The 17,232-nt window shown below is 40.7% G+C and overlaps 1 protein-coding gene across 1 annotated transcript in view; it reads right to left on the bottom strand.

The window, feature by feature from the left end:
• Positions 1–16,927, bottom strand: part of AP3B1 (adaptor related protein complex 3 subunit beta 1) — a 271,189-nt gene extending 254,262 nt beyond the window's left edge. The window contains exon 1 of the mRNA XM_045021277.1: positions 16,528–16,927. Coding sequence (XP_044877212.1) covers positions 16,528–16,658 — 131 coding nt within the window. The 5' untranslated portion in view covers positions 16,659–16,927. The remainder of the gene's footprint in view (positions 1–16,527) is intronic.
• Positions 16,928–17,232: the final 305 nt, after the last annotated feature.

Raw genomic sequence — 17,232 nt, 5'->3', positions numbered from 1 at the left:
AAGAAGTTTGACTTTTGGTGCGGCGTCCCAAAAACAGATCTAAGCAGAATTCAGTATTAACACATTGCCAGACAAAACTACTGCTCTGTCTCAAATTTTAAGCCAGCAGTTAACAGATACAGCAACTGTTACAAGATACATCAAGTCATATAAAAGTTGACTGTCAAACACCTAAAAGCCTAGTTACTCCTAATGCTTTCTTCCATTCAGCCAGAATTAGAAGTTAACTTCTGTGAACCACGTCAAAACTGCAATTTGAAACAAAATTTATTGATAGCAAACATATGTAACTCAAATGTTCGTTAATGACTGTTTTGTTTTAGGGAATTATGTTGACACTTAGTGAATAACCACAACATTTAAGGGCAAACCCCCTTTGTTTTTAAGTGGAAATCTGCATTAGTACTGTGATTCAGTTATGTACTACGTATACACAGTATTGAAGTCATAACTTGCTCCCAAAAAAAATCTGCTCATGTTTTAAAATGTATATTATTTCAGAGTAATTTAGCCAGCTGTATATCTGAAAACAAGGTTTAATTTTATAATTTTAAAAGAAAAACCGTAAACTCATTTTAGTGTCATCTACTATGAAAGATATGGTAGAGTGTACATTAGGAATTTGTTCATTTTACTGTTCATTTGGGTTCTTATAAGAAATTACAAATTGTGTTTTGTCCACTTCATTTCATTACACAACTGTTTGAGTGACATCCTGTGGTGCTACTCAGTATTACTTTCCCCTTCCATTAGAGGCATACTTATATTTATATTCATTATCGGCTTGCGGGGCTGAAAATTGAACTAAAGTATCTTAAACAACACATGCACTTAAAGCAGTGCACTTTGGGTGTGATCTAAACACTTCCTCCTACTTATTACAATCAGAGGAGAAAACAGCTGGTTACTCTTTCAGCAAGACCCAAATTTCCATTCAGTTTGAAAAAATCATGATGTAGAAGCCAAAAGCAAATATTTTCCAGACTGGGGAAAAGAAGTGAAAGGGGAAATATATTTTATCTATAGTATAAACAAAAGTGCAAAAAAAGATTCATTTTCCAAAATAAGCAGGGATAGAGGGGGCGAAAATGGGGACAGATTATCTACTGATTACCAGGATAGTAGAAATCAAAATTCAATTTCACAGCAACTCTTCTCAAAGCATTCCCCATTTGGATTGTTGTTTCTCAGTTTCGAGTCAGATGAAAAATGAAATTTCATCCCGTTGACAAAGAAAAATACACATGGGAAAGATTTAAAGCTAGTCAAATCTTTCATCCTGAACATGTAACTTTATAGTTTATTTGCTGAGAAACGGGGTAAGACATACTTATTTCAAACTCCCACACCCTAATTCAGTTCACACCACTTTTAAATAAAAGGTTAAGCTCAAAGGGCCTCCTCGCATGTTTAAATGTTGGCACAGAACTTGCTGACTAGGGGCCCAAATCATTCTGTAAAGTATATTTTGGTATTTGTGATCAGGTATCCAGGTGACCAGTTGGATACTGTTCCTGGAAGGAAGAGGATGTGGCAAGGAAGATTTCAGAAGGAAGACTCCTATTGATTAAGATATAAATACTAGATTTTTTTTATAACACAACTGAAAAAATTACCTTAAATTTTGCTCTGCATGCCAAGATGCTTCAACTTGGCATTTCCATTAAGACAACATGAATTATTTTTGATCCATTTACATTTTTCCCCCCAGGGAGCAATATTTTTTACTGTGTGATAAAAGCAGCTATGGTCAATTACAGTACTATATGCTAGTAAATACAAAAATTAACTTATTTATGTATTGCTTTATAAAAATGAGATAAAGCAAAGGTAGTGTATAGCTACCTCAGATATTTCCCAACACAATCTTTTAAAAAGCCACACACTGAAGTTTTAGTTTTCCCCCTTCCCAAGAAAATACAAAAAGCACACAAAGTGAACAAGGTATTTAAATTAATACACCAATCGTTGTTTCTCACTTCATGTATGCAAACATGAAAGCATAAAGCAGTAAAATTGCATCTTTGGACCCTGCATGACTGGAGACTCAGTCTGAAAAGATTAGAAAAACTATCTGATTCCCTCCCAGTTTATTACCATCTTTGAAGTGGATTAAATGTACAGTTTACTTCCTCTAGATATCTTTAGTACATGGCACACCTCTACCCCGATAGAACGCGACCCGATCCCAGCCCGGATCCCATCACTCTGCCCCAGCCTGGAGCCCCCTGCTGCACCCAAACTCTTTCCCAGAGCTTGCACCTCTCACCTTCTCCTACATCCTACAGCCCAGAGCCCCCTCCCACACTGCAAACCCCTCGGTCCCAGCCCAGAGCCTGCATCCCCGCCCAAACCCCTGCCTCTGAGTGAGGGTGGGGGAGAGCAAGCGATGGAGAGAGTGGGTGATGGAACGAGCAGGGCGGGGCTTTGGGGAAGGGTAGATCCTGGATTGCCCTTAAATTCAAAAAGTGATCTTGGGCGTAAAAAGTTTGGAGACCACTGCTGTAGACTCAGCTTAGGATTCAGTACTTATATTATAGGATACATTCCAGCCAAACCATTTATCTTTGCTGGCTCACAGACCCAATAGAAACTGGCATACCACCATATTAGTGGGCATCATGCCATTCTAACAGATGGGCATGAATTTAGATTTGCTAGTGAACCAGTATATGCATCAAGTTTGAATATTAGGGGTGTACTCCCCCTTAAAGAATTCCATAAATGGCAGTCTCTACAAGCTTTCCATGACCGGTTAACAGATGTCAAATCAAAACTCAAATAATTTAAAAACTTCAAAAACACCTTTGGCAGCTGTTGAAAGCAAGTTTTTGGATTTGATGAATTTGGATTAATTTTCTGCATAGAGAAATAAGAATCTTAATGAAATCCCCATGTTAGATCAGCTCTCTGCACAAGGCTATGGCAAATTTCAGAAAAAAAAAAACCACAACAAAAAACAGTTTTGCAGTCCAGCCAACTTTCCTGATGAATAGCTCAGCAGCATACATAAGCCAAAACTGCAGGAAGAGGACCCTAATAAATTACAAATGCATTTTGTCTGGCAATTCTAGTTTAAAGATGCAAATCACTAAAGTTGAAAATGCTTGTTAGAAATTTTGCCATCTGTTGAAATGCTTAAATACTGTACCTATCTATCAGTAAATACTTATGTTCTTCATGTGGTTTGCCTGTAAAATTTGATATTTGGTTAAATATCTCAGTACAAGTTTTATTGCTACAAACATGCAGTTTCCAGGAACCAAATCTTATTAAAATTTTATAGTATTTATTGCATACTTTCAAAATATGTATTTTAGCAACAGAACAGATTTGTTGATAGTGAAGTTTCATCTGTTGGGCTGCAAATAGCTTCATGAGGCAGGACCTGTATTTTAGGACATGCATACACGTTCATTCTACAGCGCTATATTGGCAATATTTCCTCCTAATGCTAAAGGAGACAACAAGGATTGGTTCAGCTCTTTTGCTCTCACCATAGAAGTATAGCATACTACAGGCTCATTACGGTTAGTTATGAATTTTTTTGCTAAGTTTGCAGCCAAATAGCATATCACTGTACTGCAGAAATTATTTCCATGTCTTTTCCAATAAGACATTTTATTTAACTGACCTAATCAAGCCAAAGCTTTCTAGGCCAATTCACTTTGGTCATGAGGATCTCTATCACTACTACTCACATATTAAACCAGTTTTCCATTCTAAAGGAATCAGAGCCATTTCTTTCTGATCCTGTTGTTTCTACCCTGAGACGAACAAGCCCTGCCATTCACCTCTGTGTTCTTGATATGGTTGGGTTGATTCAAGTAATCAGAAGATTTGTTAGAAGCAATGCATACTGAATAGATTGATTATATTTCTCTCCTCTTTGGTTTGGGTTCAATCAATACAGAAGAAAGGTAAAAAAGGGGCACTGTACATTCCAATTTTAGTCATAATGATCTCTCCCATTCTAAGACTTTCCCTTCGCCTCTCTAATCACAAACATTTGCTGCAAAAGCTCTGGCTCAAAATTATCTTTAGCCGAGGCAAACAAGTATGTATAAAATACCTGCTTTCCTAACATAACTAATACACACAACTTTAATAGTTAATAAGATCAATGTTAAATCTCACTCGTTTCTTATCTTTTGCGCTGAATATTCATGCAAGTACATGGATCTTTGATACAGAACTTTTTGATTCTCCCTACCAAACTCCACCGCTTAAGAGGCAAGCACAGCAGTCTTACGACATGACCACTACATCACCACGTCACTAAAGTAGGAACCAGAAATCTAAACTCTCGAAGTGAAAGCCTGACAATATTGTTGACGTGACATGTTCACCCATGAAGGCAATGCATATCACTCTGCTCTCCTCTGATCCCTATTGGCCATCTCTGAAGTATTTTCAAGCTCTGCAGGCAGAAACACTAAAAGATGAGAACTGAGCAATCTCCCCTTCTAATCCTGGACTGAAGCCATCCCTTCCCAAATTCCTGGGGAAGGGAAGGCAAGGCAACTTTCATTTGGACCTTTTGTGTGTATGCACCATGACAGTCTTTGATTACATGATCACATACTTTTTCCCCCACAGGACCCCTGCATCATTCAGTGCACAGGATGGAGCATGTTCTGGGGATGAATCAGGATTGTGTAGTGGAAGCTGTTTTCTCTAGGACCCCTGCCTCATTTGTTGCCAATGTTGAAAGGTGTGTAGTGAATAAGGCTGGGAATTGGACGAGAAAGGATTGTTAAGGCTGCTCTCAATGCTGCCCTGGAGAACTAGGTTCTCTCCCCATCTCTGCCATAGCGTTCCTTTGTGATGCTAGGCACTTAAGCCAAGTCACTGATTGTGTTTTCCGGGTGCCCAACTTGCAAAGGGAATGAGTACTTGCAGCTGCAACTGAAATCAGTGCTGGATGTGTATTGCACTTAGAAATGCTTTATAATACTAAGTACTTTGAAAGCCAAGTCTTGGGCATCTCAAATTGGGCACTCAGAATTAGTGGATACTTCCGAACTTAATCTCTCTCTCTGCCTCAGATACCAATCGGCAAAAAAAAGGATAAGATCCCCATGTCTCAGTGTGTTGTGAAAATGAATTTTAGTATTTGTAAACCACCCAGATACTATGCTGATGAATGGTACAGAAAAACCATTGAAGAAATTAATATTTCTGTATTCAGAGCAGAGTTTGAAAATGGTATAGTAAATAAGGCATGAGCCATACATTGAACAAGAAGAAAACAAAATATTGAATAGCTTGTCATTTGGTAAGTACCATCACTCTTGTCTACTGAATGAAGCTGGTGTTCTGTGAAAAATAAAATAGTATGCAATAATGTAATTAAAAGACTATTACAACATACATTGGAGAGCTGAACTAAGATAACAAAGGCAACTTAAATACTGGCATTTCCTACCTTTTGAACGCTTAACTTTACAACCTTAAATTTTTAAATGCAATTTTGTGTATAATATTACTGGTTAGAACTGTACTGCTTGTACATGATGAATATACTCAGCTTGTGATCTCTTGTACCAAGATAACTAATTTTTAGTTCAGTGATTAATATATCTGTCAGAAAGAGGTCTGAAATAGAATTACCCTGAATTGGGTGAAAGACTGAGTGTTTAAAATGTACAGATCTTCTAAGAACCCCAACAATCTTTTACTACTAGCAGAATATGCCTCCCAAAAAGAAGTCCTTTGTGATAACTGCATACAGCTGCTTAAGAAGCCACTCATCCTGCTATGTATCATAAAAATTACACTAATAAACCATCCCCAATATTCTCCGATAGACGTCATCAGTTAGAACTTAGTTTAAAATTTGATACATTAGTCTCTTCATTACACCACAGTGCCAAATTCTAATATGCCAAGTACTAGGAATAAGGGGTGTATTTTTTCCAGTTCACAGCTAATAAGCCATACTAATTAATATGCTAATATTTATACGTATGGAAGCCAATATCATTACCTGTGAGACCACACTGTTTGTAGCAGATTTCTGACCTGATAATTTATAAGTCCATCATTAAAAAGTTGCCAGAAGGAAAACTGGAAGTTTGAACAAATGGGCCAAGAACATCTGGGACTTTTGGCACACAGGGATATTTGAGAGGCAGTTTATAGGATAAGCACATTAGCTGGAAGTTTCTGCTAAAATGATCAGTAGCAAAACTGTTAATTAAGAAATTGATGTTTAAACAGCCAGCTTTAGGCTTCAGAGTTAACAATCCACTGGGATGACGGAGGACAAACAATGCCTATCTATGAGGTTGTTTCAGGGCTGTCTCTGTAGTCCAAGAAGAAAGTCTCCAAGTTTACTCCACAATAATCTAAACAGACAGACCGAAGGTAGGATTTTCAAGAGCGCACAGCACTGTCTTAACTACACTGCCACTGAAGTCTGGTGGAGCTTTACAAACAGGAGCAGTTAGGACAAAGGACAACACTTCTGGAAATCCCACCCTTAATCTCAGTGTTAAGTACAAATGTCCAACCATAACTATGGAGTTATTATAGCATCTCAGAAAGTCTGGGGAAGATCTGCAGATTGTATCCCAAGAACAAATGACAGTCACTTTCTAGTCTCCGGTAAAAAATTCTCCATATTTTTAAAAAAAGCAGAAGACCTATGTTCACTCCTATACCACTAAGCTAATGACCATACCTACAATGTTTTAAAAAAAAAAAAAAAAGTATGCCATCCTCCACCTGGATTACAAATAAGGCTCCACGGAGAGGAATCAGGGTGAATAAACAGCTTTAAAAAATAAAAATAAAAAAAAACCAATCAAGATTTTATTTAAATTGTATTTTTTTATTTAAATTAAATACAGGTTTATTTAAAAAAAACTTATTTAAAATTAAATTTGAAAGTATGACTACCCAGGTTAAGGCCTAAATTACTATAATCTACTAAAATAATTTAAATTAAAACAATATTAAGATATACACGTTTGCTGCCAAAGTTTTAGAGAATGTCAAGCTACCTTTTGATAGCAGTAGCCTCTACTGCAAATACAGAACATTTTCATTTTAGTTTATTCAACTGGTTGAGTTCAATGACTAGTTCATTCAAAGATAAAAAACCAACTGGGAGTTAAACCAGGAAAGTTTGTTTTCCTTTTCCAATCTATGAGTTAAACTGATGGAGGATGAAATCTACTAGTTCTAAAATCTTGAAAGACATAGCACTGGTCTACATTGAAAACATACACTTGCGTAGTGAAAAATCTACACCCAAGAGACGTAGCTATGCCAACCTAACCCCCTGCGTTGACAGTGCGAGGTCAACAAAATAATTCTCCTGTTGACCTAGCTCCCGCCTTTCAGGGAGGTGGATTAACTATACTGACGGGAGAACTCCTCCCATCACTGCAGTGAGTGTCTACACTGAAGCACTACAGGGGCACAGCTGTAGCTTTTTAAGTGTAGACATACATGTAGCAACCAGGAACAATAATTTCTATTCACTAAATACAGATACAATACAACCCCATTTATACAGTCTAATTGGGACTAAGACCAGATCAGATAATCAAAACGCCGGGACACCCCAGAAAATGGGAAAATGGGATGCTGCAGTGCCATCTACTGGCCACAGGAGAGATCACCCACTTCAGACCCTGGAGTCCTGGGTGTTCTGTAAATATGGAGAGCCGAGTGCCAATTAAGGGAGAGTCAGATAAAATGGTGGTCTACTGTACTTCTTTTAATACATCAACCTTTTAAATGCAAAAAATGTTTTGATAACCTTTTTTCCATATTTTTATTATATTATTTATTATATATATATATATATATATATATATATATATGCAAATTAAAGGTAGCTTTGTTTAATACAAATTTAAATGCTAGTTTTTGTGCATTTTGAATTAAATTTGAATTTCCATCCATGTCGAGCTTGATACAAGTCAAAGAAAAATAAATAAATCTAGTAAATAAGAAATGCATCATTCACCATTTTCTAAGATCATACAAAATTAAGAATCTGAGTAAGTGTAAATTAAGCTATATAATTACTTGAACAAATGTCTATGAATTTAGTTCCTGGTTAATAAAAAACCATCAAATTGAGTGAAAAGGCTATATTTCAGTGCATATCAAAATGGTTTAGTGGGTTGCCCATGAGAATCAACTTTTTTTTTCTAAATACGGAAAAATCTAGAAACTACAGATGCAATACCAGATTGAAGTCAGCGATTTACATCAATCTACCCTGAGAGGAATTCCAATTCAATTCCCAATACAAAGCGCTTGTGCCACCACCAGAGTTGAACACCAAGGGTGCAGATATTACTTCTGTCCATTCACTGCAACAAGAATCAACTTGGACCTGGGTCAGGAACTGGGAATTATCTATAACATCTCTAGCAAAACAAATATCAGGGGTAGCTATGTTAGTCTGTATCCACAAAAACAACAAGGAGTCTGGTGGCACGTTAAAGACTAACAGATTTATTTGGGCATAAGCTTTTACCCACAAAAGCTTTTTTACTTTTGTTGTTTTTCTAGCAAAACAGTTTCAAATGGTCTGACCAGGCAATGTGTACAGAATTAAACTCAAACACCAGATTCTCTTCCCAACTATTCTTACTGGAGCTCTGCATAAGGGGTGGATGAGACAGCCACCCTCCCTCTACAAAACCTGGGGCAAATAAGAAAAAGTTTCTGGTATCACCCTTCTGGATGATTTGCCAAGGGATGCATGAAAACATCCTACAACTGACCTATTAAGCACCACCACCAAAATTGTTCTTGACAATTAAATACTCCTGTCTTCTAGCCATACTCAAGGAAGTAGTTTTGGTTTTTTGTTTGTTTCTTAATTTACTAAAGTTCCAAACCCATGGGTCCTCAGTGGCAAGTCAGCTGTAGATCACCAGCTCAGACAGTACCTGCTGTCCCCCCACCACACCCCATAACCCATCCCCACATCACCAGTACTGGAACTCCTCAGGCTAGCCACTAATGGCTTGTCTAAACATGGAATTATCCCTTATTGTGTCCACACATGGAATTACTTATTCAGGATAACCTCATACATAAACTAGCCCTACGTTTGCTGGTTGCAAATCCTGCTCTGAAAAAGACGTCAGAGGTTGCTTGCTCTTCAAGCCCTTCAGTTACCACATCTTCCTCTCCCTCTGTGAAGTTTAGAAATTTCAGAGGGAATCTAAAGGGTAAAATCAGACACACAAATTCCAGGAGCTCTTCAATTATCCTAACTTTTCCATGTTTATTTATAATTACACACACCACATATGTATACAGGACCTAGTAAGCCTGGTTTCTTTTCCTGGCTCTGCCACTAGCCTACTGCATGACCATGGGCAAGTTATTTCACTGTCTGTTTCCCCACTTGCAGAATGAGAATTCAGAGATTCACAGTTTTTTAGACTTGGAAGTACCACTGTGATTATCTTGTCTGACCCCCAGTATAGACCATAGGACCTCTTAGAATTAATTCTTGTATGTACTCAGACTTTAAGGCCAGAAGGGACCATCATAATCATAAGTCTGACCTCCTACACATTGTAACCCACAGAACCTCACCCACCCACTCCGGTAATACACCCATAACCTTTAGCTGAGTTACTGACCTCCTCAAATCAACATTTAAAGACTTCAAGTTACAGAGAATCCACCATTTACATTAGTTTAAACCTGCAAGTGACCCATGCCCCATGCTGTAGAGGGGAAAAAAAAAAAAAAAAAAAAGAGAGGGTCTCTGCCAATCTGACCCAGGGGAAAACTGGAAGGCTGTTCCAGAACTTCGCTCCTCTGATAGTTAGAAACCTTCATCTAACTTCAAAACTTCAAGCCTAAAAACTGGTTGATGGCCAGTAATTACTGAAACATATCTTTTAGGGGGGTAAATTGATACTTACCTCCTTTGTAAAGTGCTTGAGAGCTACAGATAAAAATCACTGTAGAAGAGCTAGCTATTATTATTACAGCCCCAGCCACTGATCCACCTGTGGCACAACAGCTGAGGAGTTACAGAACCAGAGCTAAGAGAATTTGTGGTGGGGAAGTTGGGTAAAGGTGCAGTTAATCTGTGTGTACGGAGGGAGGTCAGTTCAGCAGGAATCATGGCTAAAAGAAATTATGGGGGGGGGGGGGAATGGCAGGGGAACAGAAAAATGACTCATTTGGCAAACTAAGAAGGTCTTCTAGCCAAGGAAATTACCACAAAGATAACAATGCTCAAAAATGACAGAAACCCCAACTGAATTGTTGTATAGTTGATATCAGTTTAGGTTTGGTAGCATGGGTGCACTCATTACTTGTGCAAAACAATAAACTGAAGCACACACAAATAACTGAATTTTCTAAGAACAAGGTGAGTGAGGTAGTATCTTTCATTAGACAAACTTCAGTTGGCCAAAGAGACAAGCATCTGAGCTCCACAGAGCTCTTCCTCAGCTCTGAAATTTCTAGTGTAAACAAGACCATAATTTACATTCATTTCCATTGGTTTTGATATGATTGGATTTCCATTTTCCTGACAGATACCCTTTTGGCTTGAATAGCTTGTTGAAGAGCTTGTATGGTTCTCTCACCAACAGTACCCCTGGGGGAATTCTGAGCCACAGCAAAAGCACAGAATCAGGGTGGACTTGATTTAAATCATTATTTAAATCACTAGTCAGGAAGACTCGATTTAATCATGGATTTCTACATAAAAGTGCATTCTTGTTGGTTGTTATAACCTTAATACATATTCTTCACAACTCAGAGATAGATGTAGGTTTCATTTTTAGAAGGTACACACTGTACATTTTTAAAGTGATTTATTTTGAAAACTTTTCAGATTAGTTTTACAGCTATATCAGAAAATGAATGATTGTTTGGTTATTTCATTTACCAAAGGTAATTAAAGCAGATATTTATGAAGTCATTGGGAGGTGAACTATCATTAATATTTGGAGGATTTTCTTGCCATGCTGTATTAGGAGGAGATCACCACCAGAAAGACATTTAAATTGTTTTATTTAACTAAAACAACAACATTATGTGTTCTGGATTTTTTTCTTCAATAGCAAACATAATATTTTAACAAAACAAGCATATGCATTTTTTAATTTAAGTACTGAAGTTTTTTAAAATAAGGTTTGTTTTTGTTAAAATTGTTTTTAACTAAATAGTTAAATGAAATATTTTAATAAAAAAATTAAATTGACTGTCAGCCAGGTCAACATGAGAAACTTAAAATATTGGTTTCTGCAGCTAACTCAGTCATCTCCACCTTCATTTTCCTGTTTGTTCATAATCTGGAAAAGTAAAACAAGCTTTCCTGCTTTTTCTTTCTACACCAGCAGAAGCTACTGCTGTTAAAAGTGAGATTATCACTTCAACAGTCTCTGAATCCAAGTGCTTAAGTGACTTCCATCAGTTCACTGGTGTGACTTTCTTTAAAACATTATCAGCAAACACATTTCTTGAATGGTTCACCCTTAGCTCTGAAGTTTATTATAGTTGGCATTATGGAGGAATGATTTCTGGATGTCGATGTCATAGCCAACTCCTCTTCTTCAGTAGTTAAGTTGACCCTGGTACCGAGTACTGAGAATATTTGTAAGAAAATGAGCTGGAGATATTGCTTGTCCCATTCGGTTTTTTTTTAATGCTTGTAATTTAACTTTGTCATTGCATATTTCTCTCTTTAAGATCTCACTCAGTTCCTTCCAAATGTCAACAGCGTCAGCAATAAAACAGCTATTTCCCTGCGTTTTGTTCAAGGCTATAGAAATAGGCTTCAGGATACTCAGCATGTGTTCAACATTTCTCTTAAGCCCAACCTTGAAAACTTTGGCTATGACAGTGCCATCTATTTTTTCACAATTTTGTTCACAAACTGTCATCAGATTAGGCCAGTTCTTGATATAGTGCTCAAAACAGTCCACTATTGAGTTCCATCGCACGTCTTATAGGAGAGTTAGCTTGGTTCCTCCCACTTTTTTCCACAGCTGCTGCTGCAAAGTGGTTGTTATGGAAGTATTTTGAAATTTCAACAACATTAGCCTTTATTTCTGGAACACTGAAGTCTTTGGGTAGGAGGTGTATCAAATGAGCACTGCAACCGTATGTTATTAGCTTGGGACTCTCTTCTAAATAATTTCTTCTCATCTTGGATACATTTGCAGCATTGGATGTGACCAAGCTGTGTACGAGATATTTGAATTTTTTTTCCCCCCACAGATTGTTATAATTTTTACTGTTAATTCTTGTAAGTATTCACGGTACACACATACCGTGTGTGTATTTCCTGATGTATCAAGTGTTTCTGTAAGGATGACATTCCCTTCTTCTGTTGTCACACAAGCATATACAACAGGATCTTGACCACCCATCAAGACTCAGGTTAACAATTTCACCCTTTTGCACACTGCTCAATTTCTCTTTCATACATTTTACCCAGCAATTTGGCCAGCGACATCTGCTCTGGTGGGTGGACTGTATCTTAATGTGGTCTTGATGATTGAACCATGTTAGTGAAATGTGGGTTCTCAATCATATGGAAAGGAGTTTGTTGCATAAACAAACCGGGCAATTTTTCATCAATTACCTCTTTTTGTAATCTGCTGGTTCTTATGACAAACTTATCTATGGTTTCAAGTATCAGAGGGGTAGCCGTGTTAGTCTGGATCTGTAAAAGCAGCAAAGAGTCCTGTGGCACCTTATAGACTAACAGACATATTGGAGCATGAGCTTTCGTGGGTGAATACAAAATATGGCACATGCATCCGACGAAGTGGGTATTCACCCACGAAAGCTCAAGCTTCAATACACCTGTTAGTTATAAGGTGCCACAGGACTCCTTGCTGCTTATCTGTGGTTGTTTCTGGTTGACGGACTTTTTTTTTTTTCTTTTTGCTACAGGTGATATACTGTGGCTATGTGACATACATGATGTGACTCAAACACTATGATTGGCAGTTAACTCTGAAACTATAGAAAATGATGGTGATCTTGAAGGTGGATAGTCTTCAGAATCCTGTATGTTGAGGATGGATTCTCCTAAACAAAACAAGTCAATGCAGTTATTTAATTATTACCATACTGCTCATTTAGTATCTCATACTACTCATTGCATTCACTGACACTCAGTACTAGTTGAAAGGTGAAATCGTAAAAGGAAGATATGCCTATTTCAGCTATTTATTTTTTATCACAACTGCATCTGATAGTACCATAGAGTAACAACTATATTTTCTGCTCAAACATAGGAATTCAAGAAAAGTCCAGAAGGAAGACAGGCAGTCCTTAAGAAAGAAGTATGAAATTAAAAAGTTTACCAACCTAAAGATCCTGTATGTTCAGACACATTCCTTTCATCATCTTCAACGCAGCTTCCTCCTGAGAAGGAACACTTCTCGTGATGTTGTTTCATTCGTGCAATCAGGCCTTGCGTTTCTTTGTTGCACTGTTTGCATTTTGCTGACGTGCCTGTCTTACCCACAGGTACAGGAACTTCATTAAAATATTCCCAAACTGGGTCTCTTTTACGGAATGCTGCCATTATAGGTTTTCCCTTCTAGTAAGAGAATGGTATGGTAGATCTCAAATCACTGAAGGCTACACTCAGAAAGACCTCAAGACTTCTGGAATATGCTTCTCACATTTATCTTCAGACTTCTTCTCCTTGTCCAGATCTATTTCGCCCCCAACAATCTTCTATTAATTTAACTTTTTGAAACTTTGCACTTTTAGAGAGGGGTAAGGGATTGACTGTGTACACAAATTTGCAGAGGGACAATAGGGTTGAGGGCTGTTGTTTCTCACCTCTATATATTATTTATTTATTTAAAAACACTTTTGCTGTTAACAAGCATGTTATCTTTGGAGACACAAATCCACAGTTTGAGAACTGCAAAACTAAGCATCTCTGATGGTATCGTCTAGATTGAGCACTGAGTCCCATTGGGTAGATAGAAAGATTAACCTAAATAATCTATACAGAAGCCCCTGGAACCCCACAAGATTGGGTCCCTAATCCATGAACTATTATAACTCATTTACAAAACTTTTCTTAAACATTACATGAATATATTGTCTCATACTATAGAACTAGAATTTATAATCCCTATTCCATGGTGAGAGATCTTTGAGCTATAATGTATAATTAAAACTATCTTTAGATAAAATGCTTTTTAAGGAAATAACCTATCAAAAAAATCCGATTTAAATAAAAAAAAACTGATTTTCTGATGGGGAAGCAAAGGGAAGCTGTTACAGCAGTCATGGACCCCTCCCCAGAAGAGTGGGTGAATCATTTCCAGCACCCAGAGCAACCATCAGAGGGGGTGGGCAGGTCAGATCCCCCCTTTGCCCAACCCCCATGCATCCAGACCCCCCGCCAAGACTCACACCTCTACAACCAGAACCCCCTGCACTAGAGACCACCACACCCGAACCCCCACCCTGCCAAGCCTGCCCCCTGCATACAGAGCCCACTGCATCCAGACACGCCCCCCCACCGAGCCCCATCCCCCTGCACCCAGACCTCTCCAGCCCCAACCCAGCTACTGGCTCCTACCCTGCACCAGGCTCATCTGCCAGTTCCGGCTGGGCAGGGGAAGGAACAGAAAGTGGCCAGGGCCAGGTCAGACACACCCCCAGAAACCTCCCCAAGCTCCACAGCCCCCCCACTTCCTGCCCCCATCGCTCCCCAGCCACAGGGGAGGGGGTCACTGTATGGGGAGCTAATCCCCCATCTGCCCAACCCTCTTGTATCCAGACCCCCAGGCCCAGACCCACCCCGTCGAGCCCCACCTCCTCTGCATATGGACCCCCACCAAGCATCTCCCCCCTGCATCCAGACCCCAACCCCTGCACCCAGAGCAGCCCCCGCTGAGCCCCCTGCACTTGAACCCCCATGCAGATGAGCCCCACCCCCTATGTACCTAGACCATCCCATGAGCCCCCCACATCTGGACCACTATACCACTGAGTCCCAACCAGCTGCACCCAGATCCCCACATCTCCAAGCCCCAACTCCCAGCACCCAGACTCCTCCACTGAGCCACAACCACCTTCCCCTAGACCCCCCTGCAGAATCCCATTACCCTTGCACCCAGAATCCTCCTGCAACTAGCCCCTGTGCCTACAAATCCCCCCTGCATCCAGACCCCCCACTGAGCTGCCCACACCCAGATTGCCCCGCACAGAACCCACTCACCCCACACCTAGCTCCCCCCTCCTCCTCCTCCTCCGCCCCACCCTCTCCTCCCGCCCTCAGTGTGCCGCATCCCCACTCCTCTGCCTACCTCCCAGCACTTCCTGCCCGGCCACCGCCAAACAGGTGTTTGGCAGCATTAGCATGCTCCCGGGGGAAGAGCAGGAACACGGCGCACTCAGGGGAGGAGGCGGGGCGGGGATTTGGGAAAGGATTTGGAATAGGGGCAGGAAGGGGTGGAGACTTTGGGTAAATGTTTGGAATGGGGTGGGGCCAGGGCCAGAGGGGAGGTTGCACCCAGGAGAAAGAGAGGAAATTGGTCCTTAGGCATGCAGCCAGTCGTCTGTGCTATCCATTGTCATGCTGGACCTCCACATTTATTTATTGACAAATAAAATTTGCAGACTTCCATAATATTGTGCACAGAACTCCCTCAGGAGTACAACAGAGGTTGACTCAATAAACGATATTACCTGGCCCACCTTGTCTTTCTTGAACTCCGCTATTTAATACTAGATGTGTTTCTTGTCTTTCAGATTTGTTTGTTTAAGAGAATGCAGACACTCTGTGCCAGTATGCTTACACACAGTCTCCATGCTAAATCCAAGGATATTCTAGTTCCTCAGTTTTGTCCTGAGACCACTGTGCAAAACTAAACAACATCTTCCACATTATGTTTAACACCAAAAACCCATGGAGGTGTCTAGTTTAAACATCATAGCTACAAGTGTCCCATAAGAATACTGGCACCCTTTAGAGCGCTTATTTACCTGTAAAAAGAAACTGATCTTTCACTGGGTTTTAAGTATCAAAATTGCTGATGAACTACAACCTAAAACAGTTTAAAACTAAAACAATTTTAAAGTGTATTTTTGTTCTGTTATCTATTAACAAAAGACACCAACCGTTTAAACAGAGGCAGTAACTAAATGTTTTATACGGCAATCAGAAAAATGGTAGTCACCGATTTCCTACAAGAGCCCCTTTGGATAGTACCTGTCACACACACACAACTTGCATGGAAATGCCTGTACCATCAGGTACCGACTGGTTCTAAAAACAGTACTTCCACCAGGGTACATTAATCTCGCATCGTTTTGGTCTCCTGGGGCTGTTAACTCATGCAAACAGCTCTCCAAGGAAGTTGTTTTTAGAAGTTGTGTAGTAAGTAAGGGGGGTTGTGGCGATCAACCAGCGGAGTCTCATTCAACATATGCAGCTGGGCATAGGAGCGCGGTAACGGTCAGTGTATCCCCCACACCCGCACTGTCTGCCCTGCCCACTCCGCCCCAATGCCGGACTCCCGCACTCCCCTCCTCCCTTACTTCTTGGTGTCGCTGCTGAAGAGCCCGAAGGCCGCAGGGACGGAGGGGGCTGTGGTGGGCGTCGCCTCCTGCCCCTGTTCCGTCGCCGCCTCCCCGCCCTGCTCATTGTAGCCAAGGCCGCTCGCGGACATGCTGCTGCTGCTGCTGCTGCTGTTCACCCGCCGGTTGCCCTGTTGCCGAACGGAACTTGCGCGCTCGCGCACAGCGGACCGGCCTCTTCCCGGAAGCTAACGGCAGCGGCTGGGGCTGGAGCGTCACATGATGGGGCGAGGCTGCAGAAGCGGAACTGTCCCAGTTTTAACGTTACTATGGCAACCGATTTGCCGTCGGCCCGGAAGGGAAGAGAGGGGGCGCGTGAGGCTCCGCCCAAGCTGTTAGCGTGACCCGGCGGCGTGCGAGCGTGTGGTGTGACTCCGTCACCCTCCTTCCTCTCTCCCGGAGGGAGGATCGGAGTCCCCGTGATGGGGACAAGGGAGGAGTCTCCTTCCTGAGGCAACGTCCGGCCGCGGGCGGAAGGGAACAGTCTGGGCCAGTGCTGGTACCCAAGTGAACATTTATGCTTAAATGTATTATATTGCTGGCCAGCCGCCCCGTCCCCTTGGCCTCCCCGGGCTACCGTACGGATTGGGGCTCCGGGGATCACTGCCCCCATCTGCACGCTCCCTCCTGCAGGGCCCGTTTGCCGTGTTTTTCACAATATCCCTC

The sequence above is a fragment of the Mauremys mutica genome, chromosome 6 (assembly GCF_020497125.1).
Source record: "Mauremys mutica isolate MM-2020 ecotype Southern chromosome 6, ASM2049712v1, whole genome shotgun sequence".
NCBI classification, from domain to species: Eukaryota; Metazoa; Chordata; order Testudines; family Geoemydidae; genus Mauremys; species Mauremys mutica.
Note: the sequence above shows the minus strand (reverse complement) of the source record. Positions and strands in the feature narration are given on the sequence as shown.